The following is a 24,301-nucleotide window of genomic DNA, read 5'->3' as shown; positions in this document are numbered from 1 at the left end:
TATATTACAGAGCCTGTTCTGGCCCTTACCTGGCCATGACACTTCATGTAAGGCAAGATGGCCCCAGGGCCAGGGACGATGCTTGCCTGGAGCTTACCTCCCTCCTTACACACACATTCCAGGTACCCACCACCCTGATCCTTTTCATGTCTAGAAAAGTGTGCGGCTAGATTGGACCCAGCCCCCATCCTCGTGGGGGCCGAGATCAAGGGTGGCTTTCTGACTTGGCGCGCAGAAAAGGGCTCCGCTTGGAGGTCTAGCATCTCTCCTGTGAGAATTTTGAAGGGTTAGAGGGGAGGAAGACGCCTGGCTCTGGTCGGAGAGGCCTCGGTAACGAGCCCACACCGCGGCCAGCTTCCCCACCAGCAGGCAGCCTCAGCTCGCGGGCTCTGAGTCGGCCTGTGTCTGCCCCGCCCCTCCACGCGCCCCGCCCTCGCCCCGCCCTCCACGGCGCCACGCCCCTTCTCAGCTCCGCCCCCTGCGCGGTTTGGGGCACGGTGTTTACCCGCGGTGCATGGTGGGGCCGTTGCCTCGGAAGCCCCGGTTCCCGGGTGGCCAGAGGCGGACGGAAGCGAGAGCAGCGGCGGAGGCGGCAGCATGGTCCCGGCCTCCGCATCGCCCTGGCTCCCGGAGAGCCCCGAATACTACGAGAGGCTGCGCCGCCTCCAGCTCGAGCTGCGGGACAGGTACGGCCTATCGGAGCGTGGGGGGGGCTCGGCCAGCTCCGTGGGTCAGCTGGTGCCCACCCCTGTTTCTTACCCCTCTCCCGCCCGCGGTTCCCTGGGCCCGGGTCGGCACCGACGCCCCACGCTCCGGGCGACGCCTGGAGGACCACGTTTACCGGAGACCCCTCACTTATTGGCGGTCTCCCGCGGCGGGATGCTGCAGTGAGAGTGGGAGTTCTCCTGCCTGTCATTCTGATCAAGCCTCGCGAATGTGTGAACGTCTCCAGTCCCATCCACACACCTCCTCCCAGTCTCTTCAAGTTGTCATCCCTCCTCGGCAGCGTCAGCGCGCTGCAGCGAAGATGACAGGTCCAGGAGCACGTGTGTGTGTGTGTGTGTGTGTGTGTGTGTGTGAGAGAGAGAGAGAGAGAGAGAGAGAGAGAGAGACCCTGTTTAAGTACAGGAGACTTTGGGGGACAAGATACCCAGCGCAAGGATGAAATTTCCAACGAGAGAAGTGCAGCTTCCAGAGGGTGCAAGATACCTTGATTAATAACTTGATTAAGACATGAAAGATGAGAACCACAGAAAACAAGATCTAAGCACATAAGAGGGAAAATTATAAAGTAATTTACTATAAATAATCACATCACAGATAAGTTGTTGGAACTATTATGTAGCTCCTAAATTAATTGAAGCTAGAAATCTCATTAGTTGAAAGGAAATAGATCTTTGGATCTAATGATAACACGTTTAATGAGTGTTAAAAGTTACAAAATCATTTTAGTGAAGAGGAGAGCTGTGTGTGTGTGTGTGTGTGTGTGTGTGTGTGTGACAGTTCTAAAATGACAACAATTACATGTCAGGTAAAGGCAGAAATGGTTTTTGAAAGGAATTATATTAATCTTATGCTAGCTTTGATTCTTGTCAAATATTTATAGAGCATCTACAATAGGCCTTCTTAATTGTCCTAATCATATTTTACCTCTTAATCTTTTTCTACATCCTCTTTTCTTTCTACATGCCACTAATCACCCACCCCAGTGACCTCTTCATCTCCCACTTTTAAAAAAGCTCTTCCTGAAGTTCATCCCCTGCACCAAGTACTGACAACCCATTCCCTGACTTCTGTGACCTTGGGTTCTTACAGCACTCTAGATAATGGCTTTAAGTGACTTGCTCCCTGCCTAGACTAAGAATTCCAGGAGGACAGGAATTATATCTAACTGGATCTTTAGCTTGTGATAGAGTACCTGACACGAAAAAGGGGCTTGATAAATATTTGTTGAATGAATGGAAGGAATGCCAAAGTCAGCCAGCTAGTGTCCAGGAGTTATGAATGTCTTGTATAGAACCCAGTAGCCACACATTGAAACCAAATAATGACCATTTTCCAAGTAACCAGGAAAAGTGGGCAGCGTGATATTTCAAAGATGATATTAACTGTCTGCACATACCTGATAATTAAGAGATGAGACATTGCTCTGTAAATCAGTGTTTTTTGACTCTGTTCTTTAAAAGAGTAGCTAAGTTACTCCAGGCCTTCAGTTATGTGTATCTCTTAGCCCAAGTTCTTTTTATTTTTTATTTTTATTGATTTTTAGAGAGATAGGAATGGAGAGAGAAATAGAAACATCAATGAGAGAGAAGCCTTAATCAGCTGCCTCCTGCACGTGACTGGGAATTGAACTGGTGACCTCTTGGTTCATAGGTTGACGCTCAAGCACCAGCCAGGCTTAGCCCAAGTTCAAATTTCAAAATGTGACTGGTTCAAATGGCATTCTTTTTGAACTAATTGTGAGTTATCATTTTTTGCTTTCTCTGCTAGAACACCTGGCTCTTTATAGTCCTTGAAGTATAACTATGTCATTATTATTGCTCACTTTATATTTCACATTAAATACTTAACTATGTAGCAAGGTGAGGCTGTTGAAATTATATAACAAATTTGAGTCAAATTGTATAACCTATTCATGGTTCTGGATTTGGAGGTTTGTTTTATTTTTAAGTCAGTACAATTCTGTTCCTCCATATTCACTTTTTATTTTAAAAGTCTGCAACTAGCTCTAGCACATAGTTAATAAATACAGAGGCAAATAACTTTGGATTCAGAGAAAACTGCAGTAGAACCGTGGAAACCTGGATTCTAGTCCATGAACAGTTGTGTCACCTTGAGTAGGCCATTCAGCTTCTTTGAATCTTAGTTCTTCACCAGAAATGAGGAGCCTTGATTAATATGTAAAGTAAGGCCTCGGGTTTTCTTTTTGTCTCTACTGGAGTAAAGAGCCTTGGAGTAAAAGAGTTGAAAGGTGTAGTTTTGCAGAGCAAACTGAATATCATTGCTTTCTATTTGAGTGATTGAATGCCCCCCCTTTTTTTAACCAATCCCAGCGATCAAAAGGACCATTGTCTCTTAAAACTCAAGAGTAGCCCTGACTGGTTTGGCTCAGTGGATAGAGCGTCGGCCTATGGACTGAAGGGTCCCAGGTTCGATTCCAGTCAAGGGCATGTACCTTGGTGGCGGGCACATCCCCAGTGGGCGGTGTGCAGGAGGCAGCTGATCGATGTTTCTCTCTCATCGATGTTTCTAACTCTCTATCCCTCTCCCTTCCTCTCTGTAAAAAAATCAATAAAATATATTTAAAAAACAAAAACAAAACAAAAAACACAACAAAACTCAAGAGTTTTTAAAGGCTGCAATCCTGGGTATTCACAGCTGCTTTATAAAAAATTTCCTAGGAGTACAAGATAAAAAAAAAACTGGTCTTTTCTCGGCCCTCTTTGAGGTGGGTCATTGCAATGTTAGCTGATCTAATAATGGGCTTTTCCCTTGTAACCGGTGTATTTGTAGCTCAAATTATCTTAGCTGTAGTCACACAGATGCGATTTTATATTCTGAAATGTCTCCTTTTTGTATACAGCGTTTTCTCTGCACTGTGGTAAAAGTCAATCATTGAATCTGAAAGAGCCTAGTAAAGTGACTTGTTACAGTGTGTGTAGTGCTGCAAGCATGGTAGAAACATGTAAGTGGAATTGACTCTTGCAATTATATAAAAACGTCCCTTTAAGAGGCCCATTAACCAGACCCAGTTTTTTTTTCAATGCCATTATTGATTCACGGTGAGATATCATAATAGTTCAGAAATTGACACTGAGATATTTGTTGAGTGATGCTGAAGATGGTATTGAGACAAAAGCAGAATAACTAGTGGCTTAAAAGGAGAAAAGTAAACAAGGCTGCACTTTAAGGACTGCCCAGCTGTATAAAAGTTAAAAAGATTGGAGGTGGGGGTTTGGGGGTGGGGATTCAGGTGGCTGAAATCATGGACTATGGGTACCCATCCCAGGGCTGGATATTTCAAAGATACTGAAATAAAGATTTAACATGTAGAAATTGCAAGAGGATCCTCCAAATACACCTTTCTCTGGCTTTTTATTGGAGTAAATATATGGTTTTAAGTCTTAAATTTAAAACATATATGAAAGACAGCATTCACAGGTGGTGGGGCGTGGATGACGAGGCTAGAAATGGCCTGGGTTGAAGAATTGATGAGATTATAATCATTTTGCCTGGAATAGGAGGCCAAGAGGTGTTTGATTGTGGCTTTTCAGTGTATGAAGTGTCACCATAGAGAAAAAGTATGGCCAGCAGATGTCTGTATTGTAAATCATGAGAAAGAAGACACCTACTAAGAAGGGCTACTAGTGGCTAAGTGGGCTCAAACTAAAACAACAACAACAAAAACATCAAAAAAAAAAGACCCCAAAAACAAAAACAGAGCCTAGCTGCTGTTTCTACACAGGGACCTCTTATGCAAACTGCCCTTCAAGGAGAGACCTGCACCAAACTGCCTGCCTGTGAACTGAGCTGCCTGCCTGCACTGTGTTCCTGCCTTCCGAGCCAGCCCTTATTATAAAGGAGTCTCTGGAATCCTATTTTAACCAATAGGACTGAGGTGTTCCCCATCCAGTTAGAGCTGTGCAGCTCCAACCAACCAGAGCAGCTCTATCCTGACCAATCAGGACAGTGCCTTTTGGACCAATCAAACTGAAGATTTGGTGTGCTCATTTGCATGAGAATAGACCAATTAGGGATCAGAGATGGGGATTTCTGCCCATGTAAGCCAGGTTCCTTCTGTCTTTGGGAGTTCATTTGCCCTTTCTACCCAAGACTGTTTCCCTGGCTGAGGTGAAACACCAAAGATGTCGTCTGGCAGGAGCAGAGTGGATCAGACAATAGAAGAGCAGAACAGAGCTGTGCATCCTGAGAGGGGCTGGTTCCAGGGCTGCTTCACAGCCAGGCTGTATTACAATTGAGCTGTTTTGCACTAAATAAAGTTTCCTTCTTTGCCACTCCAAATAGGAATTCCTGTTGGTGTTGAATTGGCCCAAATGACCAGTATCTATAGAAGGTTAAGCAGGAACAAAGTTGATCATTATTAACATTCATTATTAAAAAGAACTGGTTTCCCAGCTGGTGTGGCTCAGTGGTTGAACATCAACCTATGAACCAGGAGGTCACAGTCTGATTCTGGGTCAGGGCACATGCCAGGATTGTGGGCTCAATCTCCAGTAGGGGTTGTGCAAGAGGCAGCCAATCAATGATTCTCTCTCATCATTGATGTTTCTATCCTTCTTCCTTCCTCTCTGAAATCAATAAAAATAAAAAGAACTTGTTGCTTGGGAACTGATGGATTTCCAGTCTGTAGACCTGTTTCACTAGAAGTCATAGTTGAATTTTAAAAATTATACTGAAGTTCAAGTTTACATAAGAGTTGGAAAGTAGGACGAAGACCTCTAATATTCCCCTCACCTAGGTTTCTCAACTCAACATTTTCTTACATTTTCTTTTTCTCTATCTACTTATCTATCTAAAATTATTAATCTTTTCTGAATAATTTTAGAATTATAAGTATGATGCCCCCTCTGTGAACCCATGTTGTGTTTGGTTGCCATGCCACTGTAGTCTCTGCCAGTCTGGAACTGTTCCTCAGTCTTTCCCTGTTTTTCATGTTCCTGAGAGTTTCACAGAGTACAACTTTCATTCCAGAGGGTGGTCCTCAAATTGGGTCCACTTGATGTTTCTTCATGACCAGACTGATCATACTTTCTTGACAGGAACACCACAGATATGAAGCATGACACCAAGGGCACAAGGTCATAGATGCATTTAAGGGTGTCTTTGTCCTTGTAATTTAATGACAAATTGCTTACACTGTCCAGTCATTCATTCTTCATTAATTGCAATTGTACCATATTTCCTTCATTTCTAAGTTCAGTCTTATTAAGTAAAAACCTATGAGAAACTATTCATTTTAAAATTGTGTTTCTAGCCCTAGCCAGCTTGGCTCAGTGGATAGAGTGTTGGCCTGTGGATGGAGGGTCCCGGGTTTGATTTTAGTTTAGGGTCCCCGTTGCGGGCTTGATCCCCAGTAGGGGTGTGCAGGAGGTAGCCAATCAATGATTCTCTCTCATCATTGATGTTTCTATCTCTCTCTCCCCCTCCCTTCCTCTCTGAAATCAATGAAAATCTTTTTTTAAAAAATTGTGTTCTATAAGTTTTTCCATTTAATCTTTGATTCTTTTTTTAACATAGGCATACCCCCAACTAAGGAATAGGTTATATTCCCCAAGCAAAGATTAGGTGTTTGGATTTTGTATCCCATTTTTCCATTAAAAGAATGTCAGTTAAATTGTGCTAAACAATGAAATTTACTTAACCTATCATATAGCTAACAGAGTAAATTTGGGGCTTTTTTTTTTTAAGGAAATTATCTGAAAGAAAAACAGACTAATTATGAGCTCATAAATGGAATGTGGGCTCAGCCCCTTTCCTTCAAGAGAACAACCTGAGCTCGCCTTCTGTTGGACTCCTTGTCTTTGATTCACAGTATTTTTTATAGCATTTTTCTCTCAGACATTATATGATTTCTCTTTCGGCCTTTAGTTCATGTTAACTTAGATTAGCAACGTGACCTCAATTAGACAAGATTGAAGCCGGGACTTTGGCGGTGGTCATGCGGAGCCCTCTGTGGATAAACCTCCCAAGGGCTCTTTTGAGGATCAGGATGTCTTCCCATTCAGCAGTTTCACCCCCTACTCCCTTGGTTTTGGCTGCTGCCCTCTCCAGTTTCCCCCCCTTCTTGCCCACGCCGGGTATGCAGGGTAAGCTTTCTCCTCGCTTATTTCCAGCACCGACCTGAACATCAAGGCGCAGTCTTTACTGGTGGTAGCTCCAGGGAATAGCAGTTAATGACAAATCATGGTGATGTTACAAAGTTATAAAAAGAAATTCCCCCAAATTTGAAGTAGTAGTGTTCGGTGACCTGGTCTTCACTAAATGTCAGCGAGGCCAGGTTTATTTTTCAGAGACCTATTCCTAACTCAGACACTTGGCTCTGCCCAAGCTTGACTGGTTGGGAGCAGAGCAAGCCACCAGTCTTTAGTCCAAGGTGGATTTGTGGAAGCATCATGTCCAGTCCTGATGTGCCACCATCGCAGAGATATCTGGCCATATTACATCTTACGTGTTTGTATATTTATTGTCTGTCCTTCCCCCTAGAATGTCAGCTGCCTGATGACAGGGTTCTTGGTTGCTTTGTTCACCATGTTAGTCCCTAGGCCTAGAACTTATTTATTGCCTGGCTCATCATGGTACTCAAGAAATACTTGAATGAATGAACCTGGTTCCCAGCCTTTTCTTACAGCATTCCCCATTTACTTTAGAAGCTTGCTGTTTCTACTTTGTATTAGTGTCCTCTTTGCTTTCTCGACATCCCTGGTGACGGCTAAGTAATTTGATGTCTTGAGTTTCAAATACAGCCAGCATTTTCTGCTTCTTAGAGAGATCAGAGAGCATTCTCACAAAAGTGTGATTTCAAAGGCGATCATATTCTAAAGTCAATAGCCAATTACTTATCAGTATAATTATTTATAAAATATTTTCTTTCTGTACTACAGTGAAAAGAAGAGATTGGAGCTGGAAAAGAAACTTTATGAATATAGCCAGTCTAATATATACAGGTAAGATATGACAGTGGTAACAGTTTTTAAGCCAGTTTGCATATGTTAATTAAAATTTAACCCTAATTATGTTGTAAATACCATAGTTGCAGAACTTTTACCCTTCTCTTATTTTTAATATGTAATAGTTTCAAGTAAACACTGCAATTTAATGACTATCAAATGTAAGAATAAATTTGATTATTAGCATAAGATAAAATATTTTTTTTCATTATTTGGAGTCTATTTTTCTTAAACAGCTTAAGAATTAGACAGATTAGCCCTGGCCGGTTTGGCTCAGTGGATAGAGCGTCAGCCTGCAGACTTGGGGGTCCCAGGTTCGATTCTGGTCAAGGGCATGTACCTTGGTTTCGGGCACATCTCCAGTAGGGAGTGTGGAGGAGGCAGCTGATCGATGTTTCTCTCTCATCGATGTTTCTAACTCTCTATCCCTCTCCCTTCCTCTCTGTAAAAAATCAATAAAATATATTTTTTTAAAAAAGAATTAGACACATTATAGTCTGCTACCTTTTTGTTAACAATTTACCCATTAAATTTGTGTAATAATTAAGGCATAATTACTATAGCTGACCTTTCAACAAACTGTTTTAGGCAGGGTTACATAGTGTCCCATTTGTTCCCAGATATATGACAATGAATGTTAAAGTTATTATGGACAATAAATAATATACATGCTATCCTTTTTAGGTTACTTACTCTAATATTGAGAGCAGACTTTTACTTTTAATTCTATAATATGGAAACTGAACTTCATCCTTAAGCCAAATGTATAGTGTTACTGCCAGTATTACTTATATGGAAAATTTCTGGCTATGATAGTACTAAGTTTGGAATTTATTCATATCATAATGAGTGAAAAATGAAAACATCTTGTCCAGAAGAGAGAGAAGCCAAGAATGCTTTAAAACCAAGTCACCGATCAGGTCCTTTTATTTTCCTGATCTTCCACATTATTCTTTGGTTTTAAGATTTAGTGTACTCCCAAAGGTAGCAGCAGGGAGGACAGTCATAAGTCTCTGGGCTCTAGGAGGGACAAGAAGAGGCTACAAGATGATGGAAGAAATAGCAGTGTTGTGGATGCCATGGCCTCAGAAGTGGGCCCAGGTCTTAGAGGATCCATAGCAGTTGCCATTTTTCTAGCCCACAGCCAAAGGGGCAGAAGAAAGAGTGCATCTTTCTGTGGCCTGTTCTGAGACAACTTCCTGACATAATGGTGGCGAAAGAATTATGGGAACCTTTATCAAGCTATCAGTTTTCTGAGTTTGTTTCCCGCTCTCAAGCTCTTGTTGTTTCCTGTGAGACACAGGGTATGGTTTTCTAAAAAGATGCTTTCCTTGACTGCCTGTAGGATAAACTCCTGTCTCACATGGCTGCCTCAACCTGGTTACCCCAGAAGGCAGAGTCTGAGACAAGGATTGTGTGTAGGTGGTAGGTGTTTTGTTTTTGTTTTTTTTTTTGTGGGTAGTAGTTTTTTTTCAGGAAGTGGTCACATAAAACTGGAGAGCAGGCCTGGGAAGAATGAAGTAGGAGTTGGTCACTGCTCTGGGCACCTGAGGCTGATCCCTCCTGACCTTCAGAGGCACAGTGTCGATCGCCTCTCTGCTCCTTACAAGTGTCCGCGCAAGGAAGGAAAGGGGGGCTTTTTAACTCCTGGTTTCTGACCCCCATTGGTCAGGGCCGTGGCAGGGGGTGTTAACTCCTTCTCATACCCAGGTTTTCCTTGTTGCGAATTCAGAAAAGCAGCCCTGGGAAAGCAAGATACCAGGCACAGCTGAGGCAGGTGCTACCTGGTTGCTGCAGCCGTGACTGGTAGAAGAAAAGCTGGGTCAGGAGGATGTGAAGAGGGCATGGGAAGTATCTGGTACAAGGGCTTACCATACCCACCATTATCTGACCCTGCCAGCCTCTCCCTTACATTTTACATGGACTAAAACTTCAGTTTCTGAAGCATGACAGGATCTTTTGTAGTACAGTGTAAATAGGTAGATTCTGTTGCCAAGTCCCTCGATTTAGCCTGAACCCCACCAGCTCTTAGCAGCGACCTTGGGACAATTACTTCAACATTCTGTGTCTCTGTTTTTTATCTATCAAATGGGGGTAAGTGTCTGACCCAGAGTAAGAGTCAATATTATTTATTATTATTTTTGTCATATCACTGTTATTCATCTTTGAACTTTCCTACACACTACTTCCTCTGCTCCAATGTTTTCCCCTCAACTGTTCACTCTTGCTTTCCCCAATTTTGGATTAAGTCTTAACCAACCTTCATGTCAGCTGAAAAATAATTTCTACTGGGAAGGCTTCCCTGACCCCTTCAACTAGGTCAGGTTGCCCAGTCCTGTCAGAGCCCCTGGCAGTGTCCCACATAGCATTCGTTACACTGTATTTTACTTATCTTATTTTTTAAAATTTATTTATTGTCTAAAGTTTTACATATGTCTCATTTTTTCCCACTTGACATCCCCCCCGCTCCAGCCATTCCCACCCTGGGCAAGCCCCCACTGCCCCAATGTCTGTGTCCATTGGTTTTGCTAATATGCATGCATACAAGTCCTTTGGTTGCTCTCTAACCCTTCCCCTCCCCTGCCATTTGTCTCTGGATCTATTATTGTTCATCAAATTATGTTGATCATTATATCCCACATATGAGAAAGATCATGTGACATTTATCTTTCTCCGACTGGCTTATTTCACTTAGCATAATGTTCTCCAGTTCCATCCATGCTGTTGCAAATGGTAAAAGTTCCTTTTTTATAGCAGCATAGTATTCCATTGTGTAGATTTACCACAGTTTTTTAATCCACTCATCTGCTGATGGGCACTTAGGCTGTTTCCAAATCTTAGGTATGGTGAATTGTGCTGCTATGAACATAGGGGTGCATATATCCTTTCTGATTGGTGTTTCTGGTTTCTTGGGATATATTCCTAGAAGTGGGATTACTGGGTCAAATGGGAGTTCCATTTTTAACTTTTTGAGGAAACTCCATACTGTCTTCCACAGTGGCTGCACCAGTCTGCATTCCCACCAGCAGTGCACGAGGGTTCCTTTTTCTCCACATCCTCTCCAGCACTTGTCATTTGTTGATTTGTTGATGATAGCCATTCTGACAGATGTGAGATGATACTGCATTGTTATTTTGATTTGCATCTCTCGGAAGATTAGTGACTTTGAGCATGTTTTCATATATCTCTCGGCCTTCTGTACGTCCTCTTTCAAAAAGTGTCTATTTAGGTCCTTAGCCCATTTTTTGATTGGATTGTTTATCTTCCTTTTGTTAAGTTGTATGAGTTCTCTGTAAATTTTGCAGATTAAACCCTTATCTGAAATATCATTGGCAAATATGTTCTCCCATGCAGTGGGCCTTTTTGTTGTTTTGTTGATGGTTTCTCTTGCTGTACAGAAGCTTTTTAATTTGATGTAGTCCCATTTATTTATTTTCTCCTTAGTCTCCATTGTCCTAGGAGCTGTGTCGGTAAAGATATTGCTACAACATATGTCTGCTATTTTGCTGCCTATGGAGTCTTGTAGGATTTCTATGGTTTCCCGTCTTACATTTAAGTCCTTTAGCCATTTTGAGTTTATTTTTGTGTATGGTGTAAGTTGGTGATCTACTTTATTTTTTTTGCATGTATCTGACCAAATTTCCCAACACCATTTATTGAATAGACTGTCTTGACTCCATTGTATACTCTTGCCTCCTTTGTCAAATATTAATTGAGCATAATGGCTTGGGTCGATTTCTGGGTTCTCTGTTCTGTTCCATTGATCTATATGTCTGTTCTTGTGCCAGTACCAGGCAGTTTTGAGAACCGTGGCTTGGTAATACAGTTTGATACCTGGTATTGTGATCCCTCCAACTTTGTTCTTCTTTCTCAATATTGCTGTGGCTAATCGGGGTCTTTTTTTATTCCAGATGAATTTTTGGAGAGTTTGTTCTAGATCTTTGAAGTATGCCATTGGTATTTTAATGGGGATTGCATTGAATCTGTAGATTGCTTTGGGTAGTATGGACATTTTAATGATGTTTATTCTACCAATCCATGAACATGGTATGTTCTTCCATTTGTTTATGTCTTCCTCTACCTCTTTTTTCAATGTCCTGTAGTTTTCTGAGTACAGGTCTTTTACCTCCTTCGTTAAGTTTATTCTTAGGTATCTTAATTTTTTGGTGCAATGGTAAATGGGATTGTTTTTTCGTTACTTATCTCATTTTTTTGTTTTCCCTGTTGACCTCACTGAGTGGCTTTCATATTCAGAGCACTGAATATATGAATGATTGCATGGATGGATGGATTACTTACTTATGTAGTCAGCTTTGAAGGTTAATGTAAGGGCAGGAATGAAATTAGACTTTGATGGAGAAGGCATGGTTACTATTGTACCTATTCCAGGTGGTTACTGGCCACCACCAGCAGCTTCACCAAACACCTGCGTGTGAAAGACGGTACTACCTCATTATTGTCACTTATGTTGAAAATGGTAGACATGGGTAGCAGTAAAACCACTCTTAAGTTTTTGTTCATAAGGAAAAATGGGGACAGCCAACTAAGATCAAAGCACAGAATTATTAGCACAATAAAGAAATTCTTGAAAATTATTGGCTTAAGTGTAGAGATTTAAGATCTGTTGAAGATTAATTTTTAATATCTTCAGCATCTTTGCAAATCTGCTTTTGAGGGTGAACATTTTTGTGGTTTTCAATTTATTTTTGCTTGATAGAATACCATTGAATAATTTATTGAAACAACAATACAAATGCTACTGGTATTTTTATGATTTATGTACTTGTGAAAAAGAAAGAGCCAGAGATAGCAGTGTTGGTTCTGTGAGTGGGCTGCATATCCTGAGTTCTTTAATACTACACTTTGGATGAGTCCCTAAAGGTTTTTTCACATTTTGAGTAGACTTACAGTCTATAAGTTATTATAAAATCCTATATAATAAAGAGCTAATATGCTAATTAGACTGAACAGCAAAATGACCATCCGGATGACATTCTGGATGAAGCCGGGGCTACAAGGGCCGGCCAAGGCTGCAAGGACTGAGCCCCTTGCACGAATTTCATGCATCGGGCCTCTAGTACTTTAATAATATAGTATGTTGTTGCCATTTCGAACAAAATTTTAAAATTATATCTAATGAGAGCTCTTTATTTTAAATTTCAAACTTTTTTAAAGTTTATGGATTGTGGCTTATAGTTTGATTTCCATAGAGCAGGTAGTTTTGAGATTGTCATTTAAAAGAATTCTAATGGGCTTTTCCTCTGAACTTGGCCACGTAGACACCACTCTTAGAATCACATTTATTTTTTAGGAAGAAATTCATATAAATCTTTACTGTGTGAATGTTGTAATATGGTCTTATACATATTTCTCAGGAGAGCGATGCCTAGATGTGATACCTCAGTGATGTTGCATTAATTTCCTCTTTCTAAAAATGCATATGCATTCTGTCCTTTAGGTTTCAGTGTTTGGGGAAAATAATATAGCATACATTGTCTCACTAACAGTTTTGTTAAAGAAAATTCTCCTAAACTAATACATTTTAAACTTGGTGCTGACTGTTGCAAGAAATATTTCATTTCAGTGAAGCAGTTCATGATTTAGTCCTCAGAAATGGACTAGGAGACGAAAAATGTTTCTTCCCCAGTTTCACTTTGTGTATTCCACAAGTTTGTGCTAAATAAATGTATGTTATGTTTTTTCCCACCAAAAATAGAATGCAATAAACATCTTCAAATTCAATTTCTTAAAAAAGAAAAATTCTCCTTAGTCAGATTCTGACTTTGTTGTTTTAAAAATCTGCTTTTATCTTTCTAGAGCTAAGCTGAAGTATGCAAAACTGAAGAAATACCTGAAGGAAATACGTGAATCAGAAAAGATGGCTCATACTCGAAACCAAGAATATTTAAAGCAGTTTGAGCATTTCCAAGCTCATATTGGACACTTTACCACCACAAGTACAGAGAAGCTTCAAGAACTAAAGGTGACATCTTGTTTTGTACTATGTTTTTTTCTAAAATCCTTTTTTGCTAAAATCAGAAATAACGAGCACTATGTGTCAGATCAGTGGCAGTCACAATGTTCAGTTCGTCTATACTCTAAAGGATTGTCAATTTTCTTTATGCATTAGCACGTGGCCAAATTTTGATCAGAGCACTTGAATCTGCATCTTTTCAGATTCCTACTTTAGTTGAGGAATTAATGGAATATCTATACTCTGTTGTGCTATATGGATTAACTTAAAACAGGCACATACATCACTAGCCACTACCTGGCACATGGTATTTGTTAGACTCATGGTTGAATTTGAGCAGCAATAGAGTTCCCTCTGAATGTTTTTCTTTTTCTATGGCCCTCTGTTCTGGTCAGGCAGTGTGTTGAGGGAAGACTGAGGGGATAGAACTGGCCCTGAGAAGTTTGCCTTCATGCTCCTTGTTGTGTGCCTCAGAGCAACTGCTCTTAGCAGCCCTTTCTGATTCTGGTGTCCCATTCCCTTAAGGTCTTGGCAACTTTCTGCTCTACAAATTATGCCAAGTGTGAAGGGCGAGGCCTTTTTTCTCACCATTTGGGTTGCTCAGAAGTTGTTGCCCAAGTTAACCCACTGAATACTGGTTATAGGAAAAGTGGCTTCAGTACTTCCCTTTCTTTTGTTTCCTCTAGCACTTTTCTCCCCAGCCTTTTATTGTAAAAATTTCAAGTACATACAAAAAATTAAAAGAATTGTCCTAATAAACATTCATGCTGCAGTCTGAATGTATTCCTCCCAAATTCATTTGTTGAAATCCGAAGCCCCCAAAGTGATGGTATGGTAGGTGAGGCCTTTGAGAGGTGCTTTAAGTCATAAGAGAGGAACTCTTATAAATGGGATTAATGCCTTCTAAAAGAGGCTTCAGAGAGCTCCCAGCCCCTTCCACCATGTGAGGACACAGTGAGAAGGCGCTGGCTGGGAACCAGGAAGAGGGCCCTCAGCAGAAGGTGGCCGTGCTAGTGCCTTGATCTTGGACTTCTCAGCCTCCAGAACTATGAGCAACATTTCTGTTGTGTGTAATCCACCAGTCAGGGGTGTTTGTTATAGCAGCCTGAATGGACTAAAACAACTTCTGTGCTCTCTACCTAGATGCAGTACTTTTAAATATTTTGCCATACTTGCTGTGTGTGTGTGTGTGTGTGTGTGTGTGTATTTTTGAAACTAAGCAGCAGACACAAAGACATTTCTCCCCTAATGGACATTCTCCTACATAATCATAATACCATTTATTATCACATCAAGAAAATTAATAATGATTCCATAATATCACTTAATATCCAGTCAATATTTAAATTTCCCCAGTTCCAGACCAGGAGCCAACCATGGTTCACACATTACATTGGTTATTGTGTTTTTGTGTGTTTTTTTCCATAACACTGGCTTTTGAAGAAGGGTAGGCTTGTAGAATGACTCACATTCTGAATTTAACTGGTCATTTCTTTTTTTTTTTTAAATCTTTATTGTTCAGATTACATTTGTTCCTCTTTTTTTCCCCCCCCCCATAACTCCCCTCCTCCCAGTTCCCGCCCCACCCTCCGCCCTCACTCCCCACCCACTGTCCTCATCCATAGGTGCACGATTTTTGTCCAGTCTCTTCCCGCATCTCCCAGTCCCCTTCCCCCCCAAGAATAGTCTGTCCATTCCCTTTCTATGTCCCTGATTCATTATAATCACCAGTTCATTCTGTACATCAGATTATTTATTCACTTGATTCTTAGATTCACTTGTTGATAGATGCATGTTTGTTGTTCACTATTTGTATCTTTACCTTTTTCTTCTTCCTCTTCTTAAAGGATACCTTTCAACATTTCGTATAATACTGGTTTAGTGGTGATGAACTCCTTTAGCTTTTCCTTATCTGTGAAGCTCTTTATCTGACCTTCAATTCTGAATGATAGCTTTGCTGGATAAAGTAATCTTGGTTGTAGGTTCTTGGTATTCAGTACTTTGAATATTTCTTGCCATTCCCTTCTGGCCTGCAAAGTTTCTGTTGAGAAATCAGCTGACAGTCGTATGGGTATTCCCTTGTAGGTAACAGAGTTTCTTTCTCTTGCTGCTTTTAAGATTCTCTCTTTGTCTTTTGCTCTTGGCATTTTAATGATGATGTGTCTTAGTGTGGTCCTCTTTGGATTCCTTTTGTTTGGGGTTCTCTGTGCTTCCTGGACCTGTAAGTCTATTTCTTTCACCAGGTGGGGGAAGTTTTCTGTCATTATTTCTTCAAATAGGTTTTCAATATCTTGCTCTCTCTCATCTTCTGGTACCCCTATAATTCTGATGTTGGTACGTTTGAAGCTGTCCCAGAGGCTCCTTATACTATCTTCGTATTTTTGGGTTCTTTTTCATTTTGCTTTTCTGGTTGGGTGTTTCTCGCTTCTTCGCATTTCAAATCTTTGACTTGATTCTTGCCCTCCTCTGGTCTGCTGTTGGGAGTCTGTATAATATTCTTTATTTCAGTCAGTGTATGCTTACTTTCTAGATGGTCCTTTATCACACCATCGAGGGTCTCATTAGATTTCCTGTACATCTCATCAAGTTTATCGACAGACTCTAGGGACTCAGACTCAGACGGGAGAAGCGGGATTGTCCGGCATCAGTTGGAATCTGAGGGCAGCCTTCTAGAAGCCTCTTGAGAGACCTCAAAAGTGTGGTTCTGAACTCAATATCCTCCCTTGATAGTTTTGTCCTGTTTCTTTGTCTCCGCATTTTTTACGCTTTCTTGGTACACCCCCTAGTAGTCTTTGTGCGCAATCTTGTTGTAGTTAAGCCCTGATTGTTGTAGTTAATACTAGAGGGATTTGACCACCAGGCTGACCGGCTGTGAGAATCAGCTGTGTGGAAAACTTCTGTCCTCTGGGGAGGTGCTAATCTAGCCTTTGCCTGAGGCGATCCAGCAAATGGCTCTGCGCAGGGCTTGGGCTGGGCAGGATCAACAGGGCGGGTGGAGGGAGCAGTTATGGCTGCTCTCAGTCCCGGTCCTAGAGGCTCTGCTTCTCAGAACCCCAGCCGCCACTGCAAACCTCGGAGAGAAGGCTGCCCTCAGATTCCAACTGATGCCGGACAATCCCGCTTCTCCCGTCTGAGTCTGAGTCCCTAGAGACTCACCCGGATCTGGAGCCCAGAGTCTGAGACTCCCTCCTGATCGAAAACGACAACCGTGCCCTCAGCCACCAGCCCGCTTTGTGCGCGCACCTCGGTACCTTTATATTTTCCACACTGCGCCTCTTCTGAGCTTCGGTATGCTGTTCTCTTTCCTTCTAGTTGAAGAGTCTCTCCTCAGCCAGCTTTCCTGTGGTTCTGGGTGATGTCTGTTCCGTCTTTTAGTTGTATTTTTGAAGTGGTTGTTTGCGGCAGCAGTCTCTGGTGTTTACCTATGCCGCCATCTTGGTTATTCACAAACCATACTCTGGTTATTTCTTTGAGGTATCATTTAGCAAGTATGTGTGTATTACATGCCGTTGAGTGACTCCAAACCCACATTATGAGTGAGTGATGTCCACAGTGTCCTGTCCTCAGAAGCCCTTCTTAGCTCCTATAGACTCATGTCTGTGGTTTCCTTTAAGGAGTTAATCCATCTCATATCTGGTCTTTCTCTTTTCTTGCTGCCTTCTATGTTTTCCAGCATTATTGTCTTTTCCAAAAAACCTACCTTTTCATGAAATAAATAAACTTGTATAGCATCTCTCATATTTCCTGTAAACTAGAAATTCATTCTAGACCAGCATTGCCTACTAGAACTTTCTGTAGTGATAGAAATGTTCTCTATATAATGATGCTGTCCAATACAGTAGCCACTAGCCATACCTGGCCATTGAATAGTACTTAAAATGTGATGCCCAGGACTGAATTTTTAATTAATCAGCCACAGCTGAGGTTATATTCTTCTGTATCCCATCAGGAGGCTAATCATCAATGATATCAGGTGGTTTTACCTGAGTGAGGCTGACATTGATGCCTTGGTTAAGATGCCAGTCTCTAGCTCTCTCTATTGTAAGGTACATTTTCCTCTGTAAATTAGTAAATAAATCGATGAGGTGACAGTTTGACATCATGGGAATATCTTATTCCTCAACAGCCTTTTAACTTAGTGATTTTAAGATCTATTAACGATGCCTGAATCAGTCATAAGGGAGGTTTTGCAATGGTGATTTTCTAATTTTATCTTATACTTCTATAACTATTGATTTCTTGTTATAACCGAATGTGAGGAGAAATTTGAAGGGAAGAATTATCCTTATCAATATTATCAATATTTTTATATTGAGAGCATCCGTTGTATAAAATAGGATATGTAAAAAAACATGTATATAATGCACTACTAAAGAATAACAGTAAAAGGGACCATCTTAAAGAAAGAATGATACATTGTATTTATAGAAATATGTAAAGCTTTATTCATAAACAATGAATTTATAGATTTTACTTTTTGAATTTTGGATAAGGCATGTCTTTTTTTAAATATATTTTATTGATTTTTTTACAGAGAGGAAGGGAGAGGGATAGAAAGTTAGAAACATCAATAAGAGAGAAACATCGATCAGCTGCCTCCTGCACGCCCCCTACTGGGGATGTGCCCGCAACCAAGGTACATGCCCTTGACCAGAATCGAACCTGGGACCCTTCAGTCTGCAGGCTGACACTCTATCCACTGAGCCAAACCGGTTAGGGCCATGCCTTTTTAAAAAAAAAAAATCTGCTGATAGCATAAAAGAGTAGATCGTGTAGCTACAGTTAGGAGAGATGTTGAGTTCCATGGAGAACTATTTTGGCAGTCACCCAAGTCCACACTGCTTTACCAGTGTGTGTACTCATGAAACCAGGCAGTGATACCACTTAGCTTAGCAAGCTGTAGGCAGAGTTTTAGGGTAGAGGATGTTTGTCTTTGGCATCTTCTCATTTCTTTCTGGCTCTTCCTTTTGTGCCACTGTTGAGTAGAGGCCTTAGGTATGCTAGAACTTGTCTTCTCTTAATCCTGCCCACACAGGTATCAGATCTTTATTGCCTTTGCTGACTGACCTCATATAAATTTCAGTAGGAAGTTGTTCTGATTAGCACGTTTATAGTGTATTGCCCACATACCTCAACATGCCACTGATAGGGTATTTCCCCTTGAATATAGTTCATGTACATGAACTTTTAATTAACTGGTAGAATTTCTGAAAGTGAAACAAAATGAAGCAGTGTGGGAGAAGTGGGGATTTTGCCCAGATTATTTAAAGTGAATTGCTCCCTCTTTGTAAGACTGAGCCCACTTTATTATATAATGATAAATTTTTTAAATGGACTAAAAGCTTTAAAAAAAAAACCCTTTCAGCTGATTTTATTAATTATGCTACTTTATTTTGGGGGCCAGTAATAATTTTCAGGGCTTTTTAAGTCTTTCATGAAGTTTTGAAAATCAAGTGCTGTGACTATACTGCCACTTGTCAGATGGATAAAGAGGCTGAATAAACTCAGTTCCAGAATGTAAATAGTAGTATTAGTAATGCTGTGAATACTGTGTCCTTGTCTCCCTTTCTGTCCCCCTGTTCCCCACAGTGGCAACTTTTATAGAAGGACCCAAGTTGGTCCTTAGAGCAGTTTCCTTGGGTGCCCCTTGCCATTGCCTGAGATTGGGTCCACTCCAATGTTTACCCTGCGACAGGGCTTTAAATATAAGTGGAAACTTTGGGAAGTGCAAGGAATGTCAGTAGCATGTAGGGAAGTGAGTCAGGGCAGCGCAGGTAACTGGAACAGCCAACCACTGCAGTTGGCAACTGGAACTTAATACCTCAGGGAAAGTGGCAAATGGTTCAAAGCATTTGGGATATGCATACATTGCTTCCAGGTGTCATTGATTGAGGACTGATCGGGGAGGAGTTCAGGAAATGGAGAATCAACCATATGCTCCTGTGGGCAGAGCAGCCTCCCCAGGTTCTGAGGAAACTTGCGCAAGAGAGAAGGATTCTGGGACTTTGGAGCTCCCAGAAAGGTCCCAGGGACCTGCATGGAGCATTGCCAGCATCTGCTTTAGCCTTCCACATTCCAGTGCCAGCCATGGGCAGACATATCAGGGCACTCAGGGAAGGTCCCCAAGCATGGAGGTCATCACCTGGTTATGTCTCTCCTCTGCCTAAAATGCTTGAGTGCTCAGCCTTTTCAAAACAAAGACCAGAGGCTGGTCTCTGCCTGCTTCAGTCTCCCAACACACACATATTCTGTGTGTGTGTCTCTCTCACACAAATGCAGACATATGCACATTTCTGTCCCCAACCTGTCCCCTTCTACCCTCTCTCCATCCCCATCTTTTTCTCCTATCTCTGCCCTCTCCTCTATTCCTGTCTCCCTCTCTTCCCAATGCCCACCCATTTCCCATTTCTGTTTTCTCCATATTCCCCATCTCTTTCCCTCTGTATCTATTACCCCCAATGTCTTCCCACTGTTTCTCTCTATTTTTATCTCCCACACATGTGTGCACACATTCTTTTACACACACTCATTCACTTATACACACCCATAGAATTTTAAAGATGTTGAACAATCTTCATTTCCTTGAAAGTACCATATTATCTCCTACATCCTTCAACTAGAAGGCCTCTCTCCCTCTATCTTGTATTAGGTCTGTGTCATAATTATCTCAGTAAGCACTACCTTCATGGTATTATAATTTATCATACATCTGTTCTTTCAGCTCACTATGAGCTCCATGTCATCATTTTAGTACTCAGTATCTGACCCAGAATGTGGCACATAATAAGCACTCGGTAAGCACTGGGACTCCCTACTTGATTGAAAATTAATTCTTCTATATATCCGTGTTCTCTTATGGACCATGAACAACTACGTAAGAACTATTGTGGTATTTTTTTCACTGGTCTTTGGAACTGTATAGTAATTCTCAGTTATAATATTGAATAGATATTTAAGATAAAATTTGAGCTCTCATTCAATTACTGCTAAGCATTGTGACAACCCTCTAGGCAGAGCATGACCTTCAGCTTCCTGAAGGACAAAGTCTGTAGGAAAGCCCATTTTTTATCTGCGAAAGTGTCTTGCCCATTAATATGAACTAATTGAATAAATAAATGTTCCTCCATATCTTTTGGTTTAGCATCTAAGAGGAAGCCTGGAAAAAAATAGGAGAAAAACAAAAGATAGTAAATCTTAGTTCCACCTTTCATATTCACGTGAGTCAAGTCAGACAGTTTATGTAACTCTCTGTACCCATTCTTCAAGTCTAATATTAGGAGGTCAGGCCAAGCTGATCTTAAATGTCTATTCAGTTTTGTAACTGAGAATTACTGTACAATTCCAAAGACCAATAAAAAAAACTATGAAAAAAAAAGGTAATGGTGGTAGCAGTTTCATACAAGTAGTAATATGATGAGGAAATATTGAAGGAATGTGAGTGAAAATACAGAAGAAGGAAACATAATGGAAAAGGGATGTGCAGAGTAAGGAAGTGAATAGAAAGGTCCTCCTAAATTTAGGTGGGCAGCACCAAGCCCAGTGCTGTGAAGCAATACAGTAACAGAACAAGTTACCTGATGGGTTAATTCAATGCTCTTGGATTTATTAAAATAGATTTCTCCTAGGGGAGTTAGGGGACATGGGGATTATCCTTAGAGAAGCTCTGAACCAGCAGATGCTCCTGGGTCATGGGTAGTTCGGCCCCTGGAGCAGCAGATCTGATTATGAGGAATCTAGGCCACATGGCAAGAGGAGAACAGGGTTGGGAGTCTGCACCAGAGAGAAAGGATGCAGTTAAGCCCTGATGTATTGTGGAAATAGGAGAAACATATGAGATCTGATCAAAGGAGAAATTGGTAATAAAACATGAAAGACTGATAGTTGGAGAAACAGATGCATGCAGAGACACATGCTCTTCTATTTTATTAGACATTTTTAGCTGGGAAAGTCTTGGAAAGATTCACCTATTCAGTGTTTTCCAAACTTAAAAAAAAAAAAAGCACAACTTTTAAACATAGTAAAACCCTTTGTTTAAAGTAGAACTAGGGGGACTTATTGCCCCTGCAGAGCATGTTTAAAAACCCCTGCTCGCCAGTGTTCAGCGGGTAGATTGTATGGATAATAAATAAGTATCATATATATAAATACAAGGCAAAGAAAGAGAATAGAGCAGTTTTAGGTGGAAATCCATGGTCGTAGGTGGTGCAGAGTTCCAGTTTGTATCAATGACCAGTTTGTCATAGTAACACTTTTTTCAAATATATTGTACAGTATTTATTTGAGTCATTAGTTTAGGAAAGTACCTATAGATCAGTAAATTTTTCAGATTCATTGAGAACAATCTAAGTTGGACTCTTTAAGATACTTTCCTTATGAAGCCCTAATGCGATTTTCACTTTTTTGCATCAGCAAAATGAATTGAATAATACTCATGTTCCCGAGTGAACATGCTCTGTCTTTGGAAGATATGGCTCTAAAATGATCCCATAATGAGGAAATCAGGTGCAATGCCCAGTGCATGTTGGTAACTGATCTCAAAGAGCAGAAGAAAACATTGTAGTCACCGGAACAAAGAATTTCTGCTTAACCTCTGATTACTTAATAAATCTGTTTACTTTGTAATCCACCCCACATCCCCCCTTTTAAATTTTTTTATTTGCATTTATTTATTTATTTATTTTCATGGAATTTATTGGGGTGACGTTGGTTCACAAAACCATATACAAAACCAAGTGTACAGCTCAATAAAACACATCTGCACATTGCATTGTACACCCATTGCCCCAAGCAAAGTCTCTTTGCATCCCCATTTTCCCCACCTTTGCCCACCTCCATCTAGCCCCCACCCCCTTTTTTCCCTCTGGCTATCACCACACTGTTGTGTCTATGGGTTATGTGTGTATGTGTGTGTGTATATATATAATATAATATATATATATATATTTTTTGCTAATCCCTTCACCTTCTTTCATCCAGTTCCCCCACTCCCCTCCCCTCTGACAGTTATCATTCCTTTTTAAAGATACTTTGCCTTGGAATCTGGATACTTTGCTTGTTGAAGGTTCATGGGTTAAAAATTAAATATCTCTGTGTTCAAAGGAGTAGATATAGAATGGAGAGATATAAAATGTACTTTCTTAATTGTTCATTTTATTGTTTGTTTTAGCCTTATGAGACTTATTTACTTTGGTATCTATTTAGATAATTACTACCATGTATCATGTTAATAACATTCTGATAGAGAAAACCACAATTCTTCCTGAACTGTTATTAACAAAAAGGCAGTATATAATACCTTTTAAGATATTCTGAGGGAAACAAGTCACCTTTGGTTATTATGATCTGTTGATTTTTGGTGTGTCAAAACAAAGCCCAGGCCTACTTTATGCTCAGAGGTGTGTTTGTAATTGCAGTGCATCACTGCATAATTTAGAAAATGTTCTGACACCTGTGATGGACCATGTTCAGTGACTTTTTTAGACTTTAATGACTAAGAAAAAGTCATTTTATGATGGAATCACTTTCATTAATTATAGTGTGATAATGATGCAGTCATCTTTATGCAGTTATTAGTGCCAGAGCAAACTTGATTCCTATGGTGCCGATCATTGATGTCTACAGTGTATTTTTATTCATAGAAAACAGATTTAGTATTAAGTTGATAATCTAGCAAATAATTTACTCTGTTGCTGTTACTAGTAGGACGGGCCATGATATGTAGATACACAGATAAATAAGATTGATTTCGTTTCCTTTGTTCAGGACAAAACTATTCAGAGAAAACACTGTCTGATGTTACTTTCATAATAAAGTAAATGGATTTTCATGATAGGTTAGTATATCAAGGTCTTATTCCCTAAATTGATGAAAGACTAAGTAAAAATCCATCGATTTTTATTTTATTTAAAAACATATAACACTTGAATTCAGCTTTTTTATGTGCTATTTGTGAAATTGTTTGTCTTCTAAGATAAGTTGACTTTCTTAGCAATATCAGTTTTACTTTCTACTTCACTGTTCCTTCTATTCTGTAAAGACTGAAAAATAGAGAAAGGTGCTAGTTGTAATAATATCCACACAAAAAATCAAACTTTGTTTATATTTAGATTGAATATGAGGCTCAATTTAAGAAGATGCAGCTACTTTCAAAAGATAGCCTGGGAATAAAAGGTGAACTGAAAAATGAAGACAGAGAAAAGGTAACAAATTAAAATGTTAAAGTTTCTGTTAACTGAGCATTTTTGGAGTATTCATCTTTTAAGATTTTGTTTTTAAAAAATCATCTTATTACAAAGATATTTTTGAGTAAACCTTAAGTGATTATTTGAAGACTTTTGCTTATAGAGTATTGCTTTAATGTCTAATTCAATTAAATTTGCTGAAAGACAGGCACGGTGGGTATAAAACAGATTCCAAAGAAAACCTCAGTGTTAGGAGGTGAAATTGTGTTTTTCTAGATAATGTTTTATAGCTGCTTTTTTCTTAGTTCCAGAAACATTTTAAATGAAAAAGTAAACAAAATGTGACATTTGCTTCTTTTTTTGTATCTATAATTTTGTACATTTTAACCTTTCACAGATAAAGTGGAAAGAAAGGATTGCATTTCTAAGCAACAGACAAAAAGACTGGAAAGGAA

General features: G+C 40.2%; 1 protein-coding gene across 3 annotated transcripts in view; it reads left to right on the top strand.

Annotated features, from left to right (window-relative positions):
• Positions 1-518: 518 nt before the first annotated feature.
• Positions 519-24,301, top strand: part of KIZ (kizuna centrosomal protein) — a 125,752-nt gene continuing 101,969 nt past the window's right edge. For 2 of the 3 annotated variants that reach the window (XM_070421424.1, XM_070421422.1), the window contains exons 1-4: positions 519-686; positions 7,626-7,688; positions 13,509-13,674; positions 23,772-23,864. In XM_070421424.1, the coding sequence (XP_070277525.1) occupies positions 598-686; positions 7,626-7,688; positions 13,509-13,674; positions 23,772-23,864 (411 nt within the window). In that variant the 5' untranslated portion in view covers positions 519-597. The remainder of the gene's footprint in view (positions 687-7,625; positions 7,689-13,508; positions 13,675-23,771; positions 23,865-24,301) is intronic. The other variant, XM_070421423.1, reaches the window with a different exon arrangement.

This window comes from Myotis yumanensis, unplaced genomic scaffold (genome assembly GCF_028538775.1).
Source record: "Myotis yumanensis isolate MYYU_CA2020_CCGP unplaced genomic scaffold, mMyoYum1.0.hap1 SCAF_7, whole genome shotgun sequence".
In the NCBI taxonomy this organism is placed as follows: domain Eukaryota; kingdom Metazoa; phylum Chordata; class Mammalia; order Chiroptera; family Vespertilionidae; genus Myotis; species Myotis yumanensis.
The sequence above is the reverse complement of the archived record's forward strand: the minus strand, read 5'-3'. Positions and strand labels throughout refer to the sequence as shown.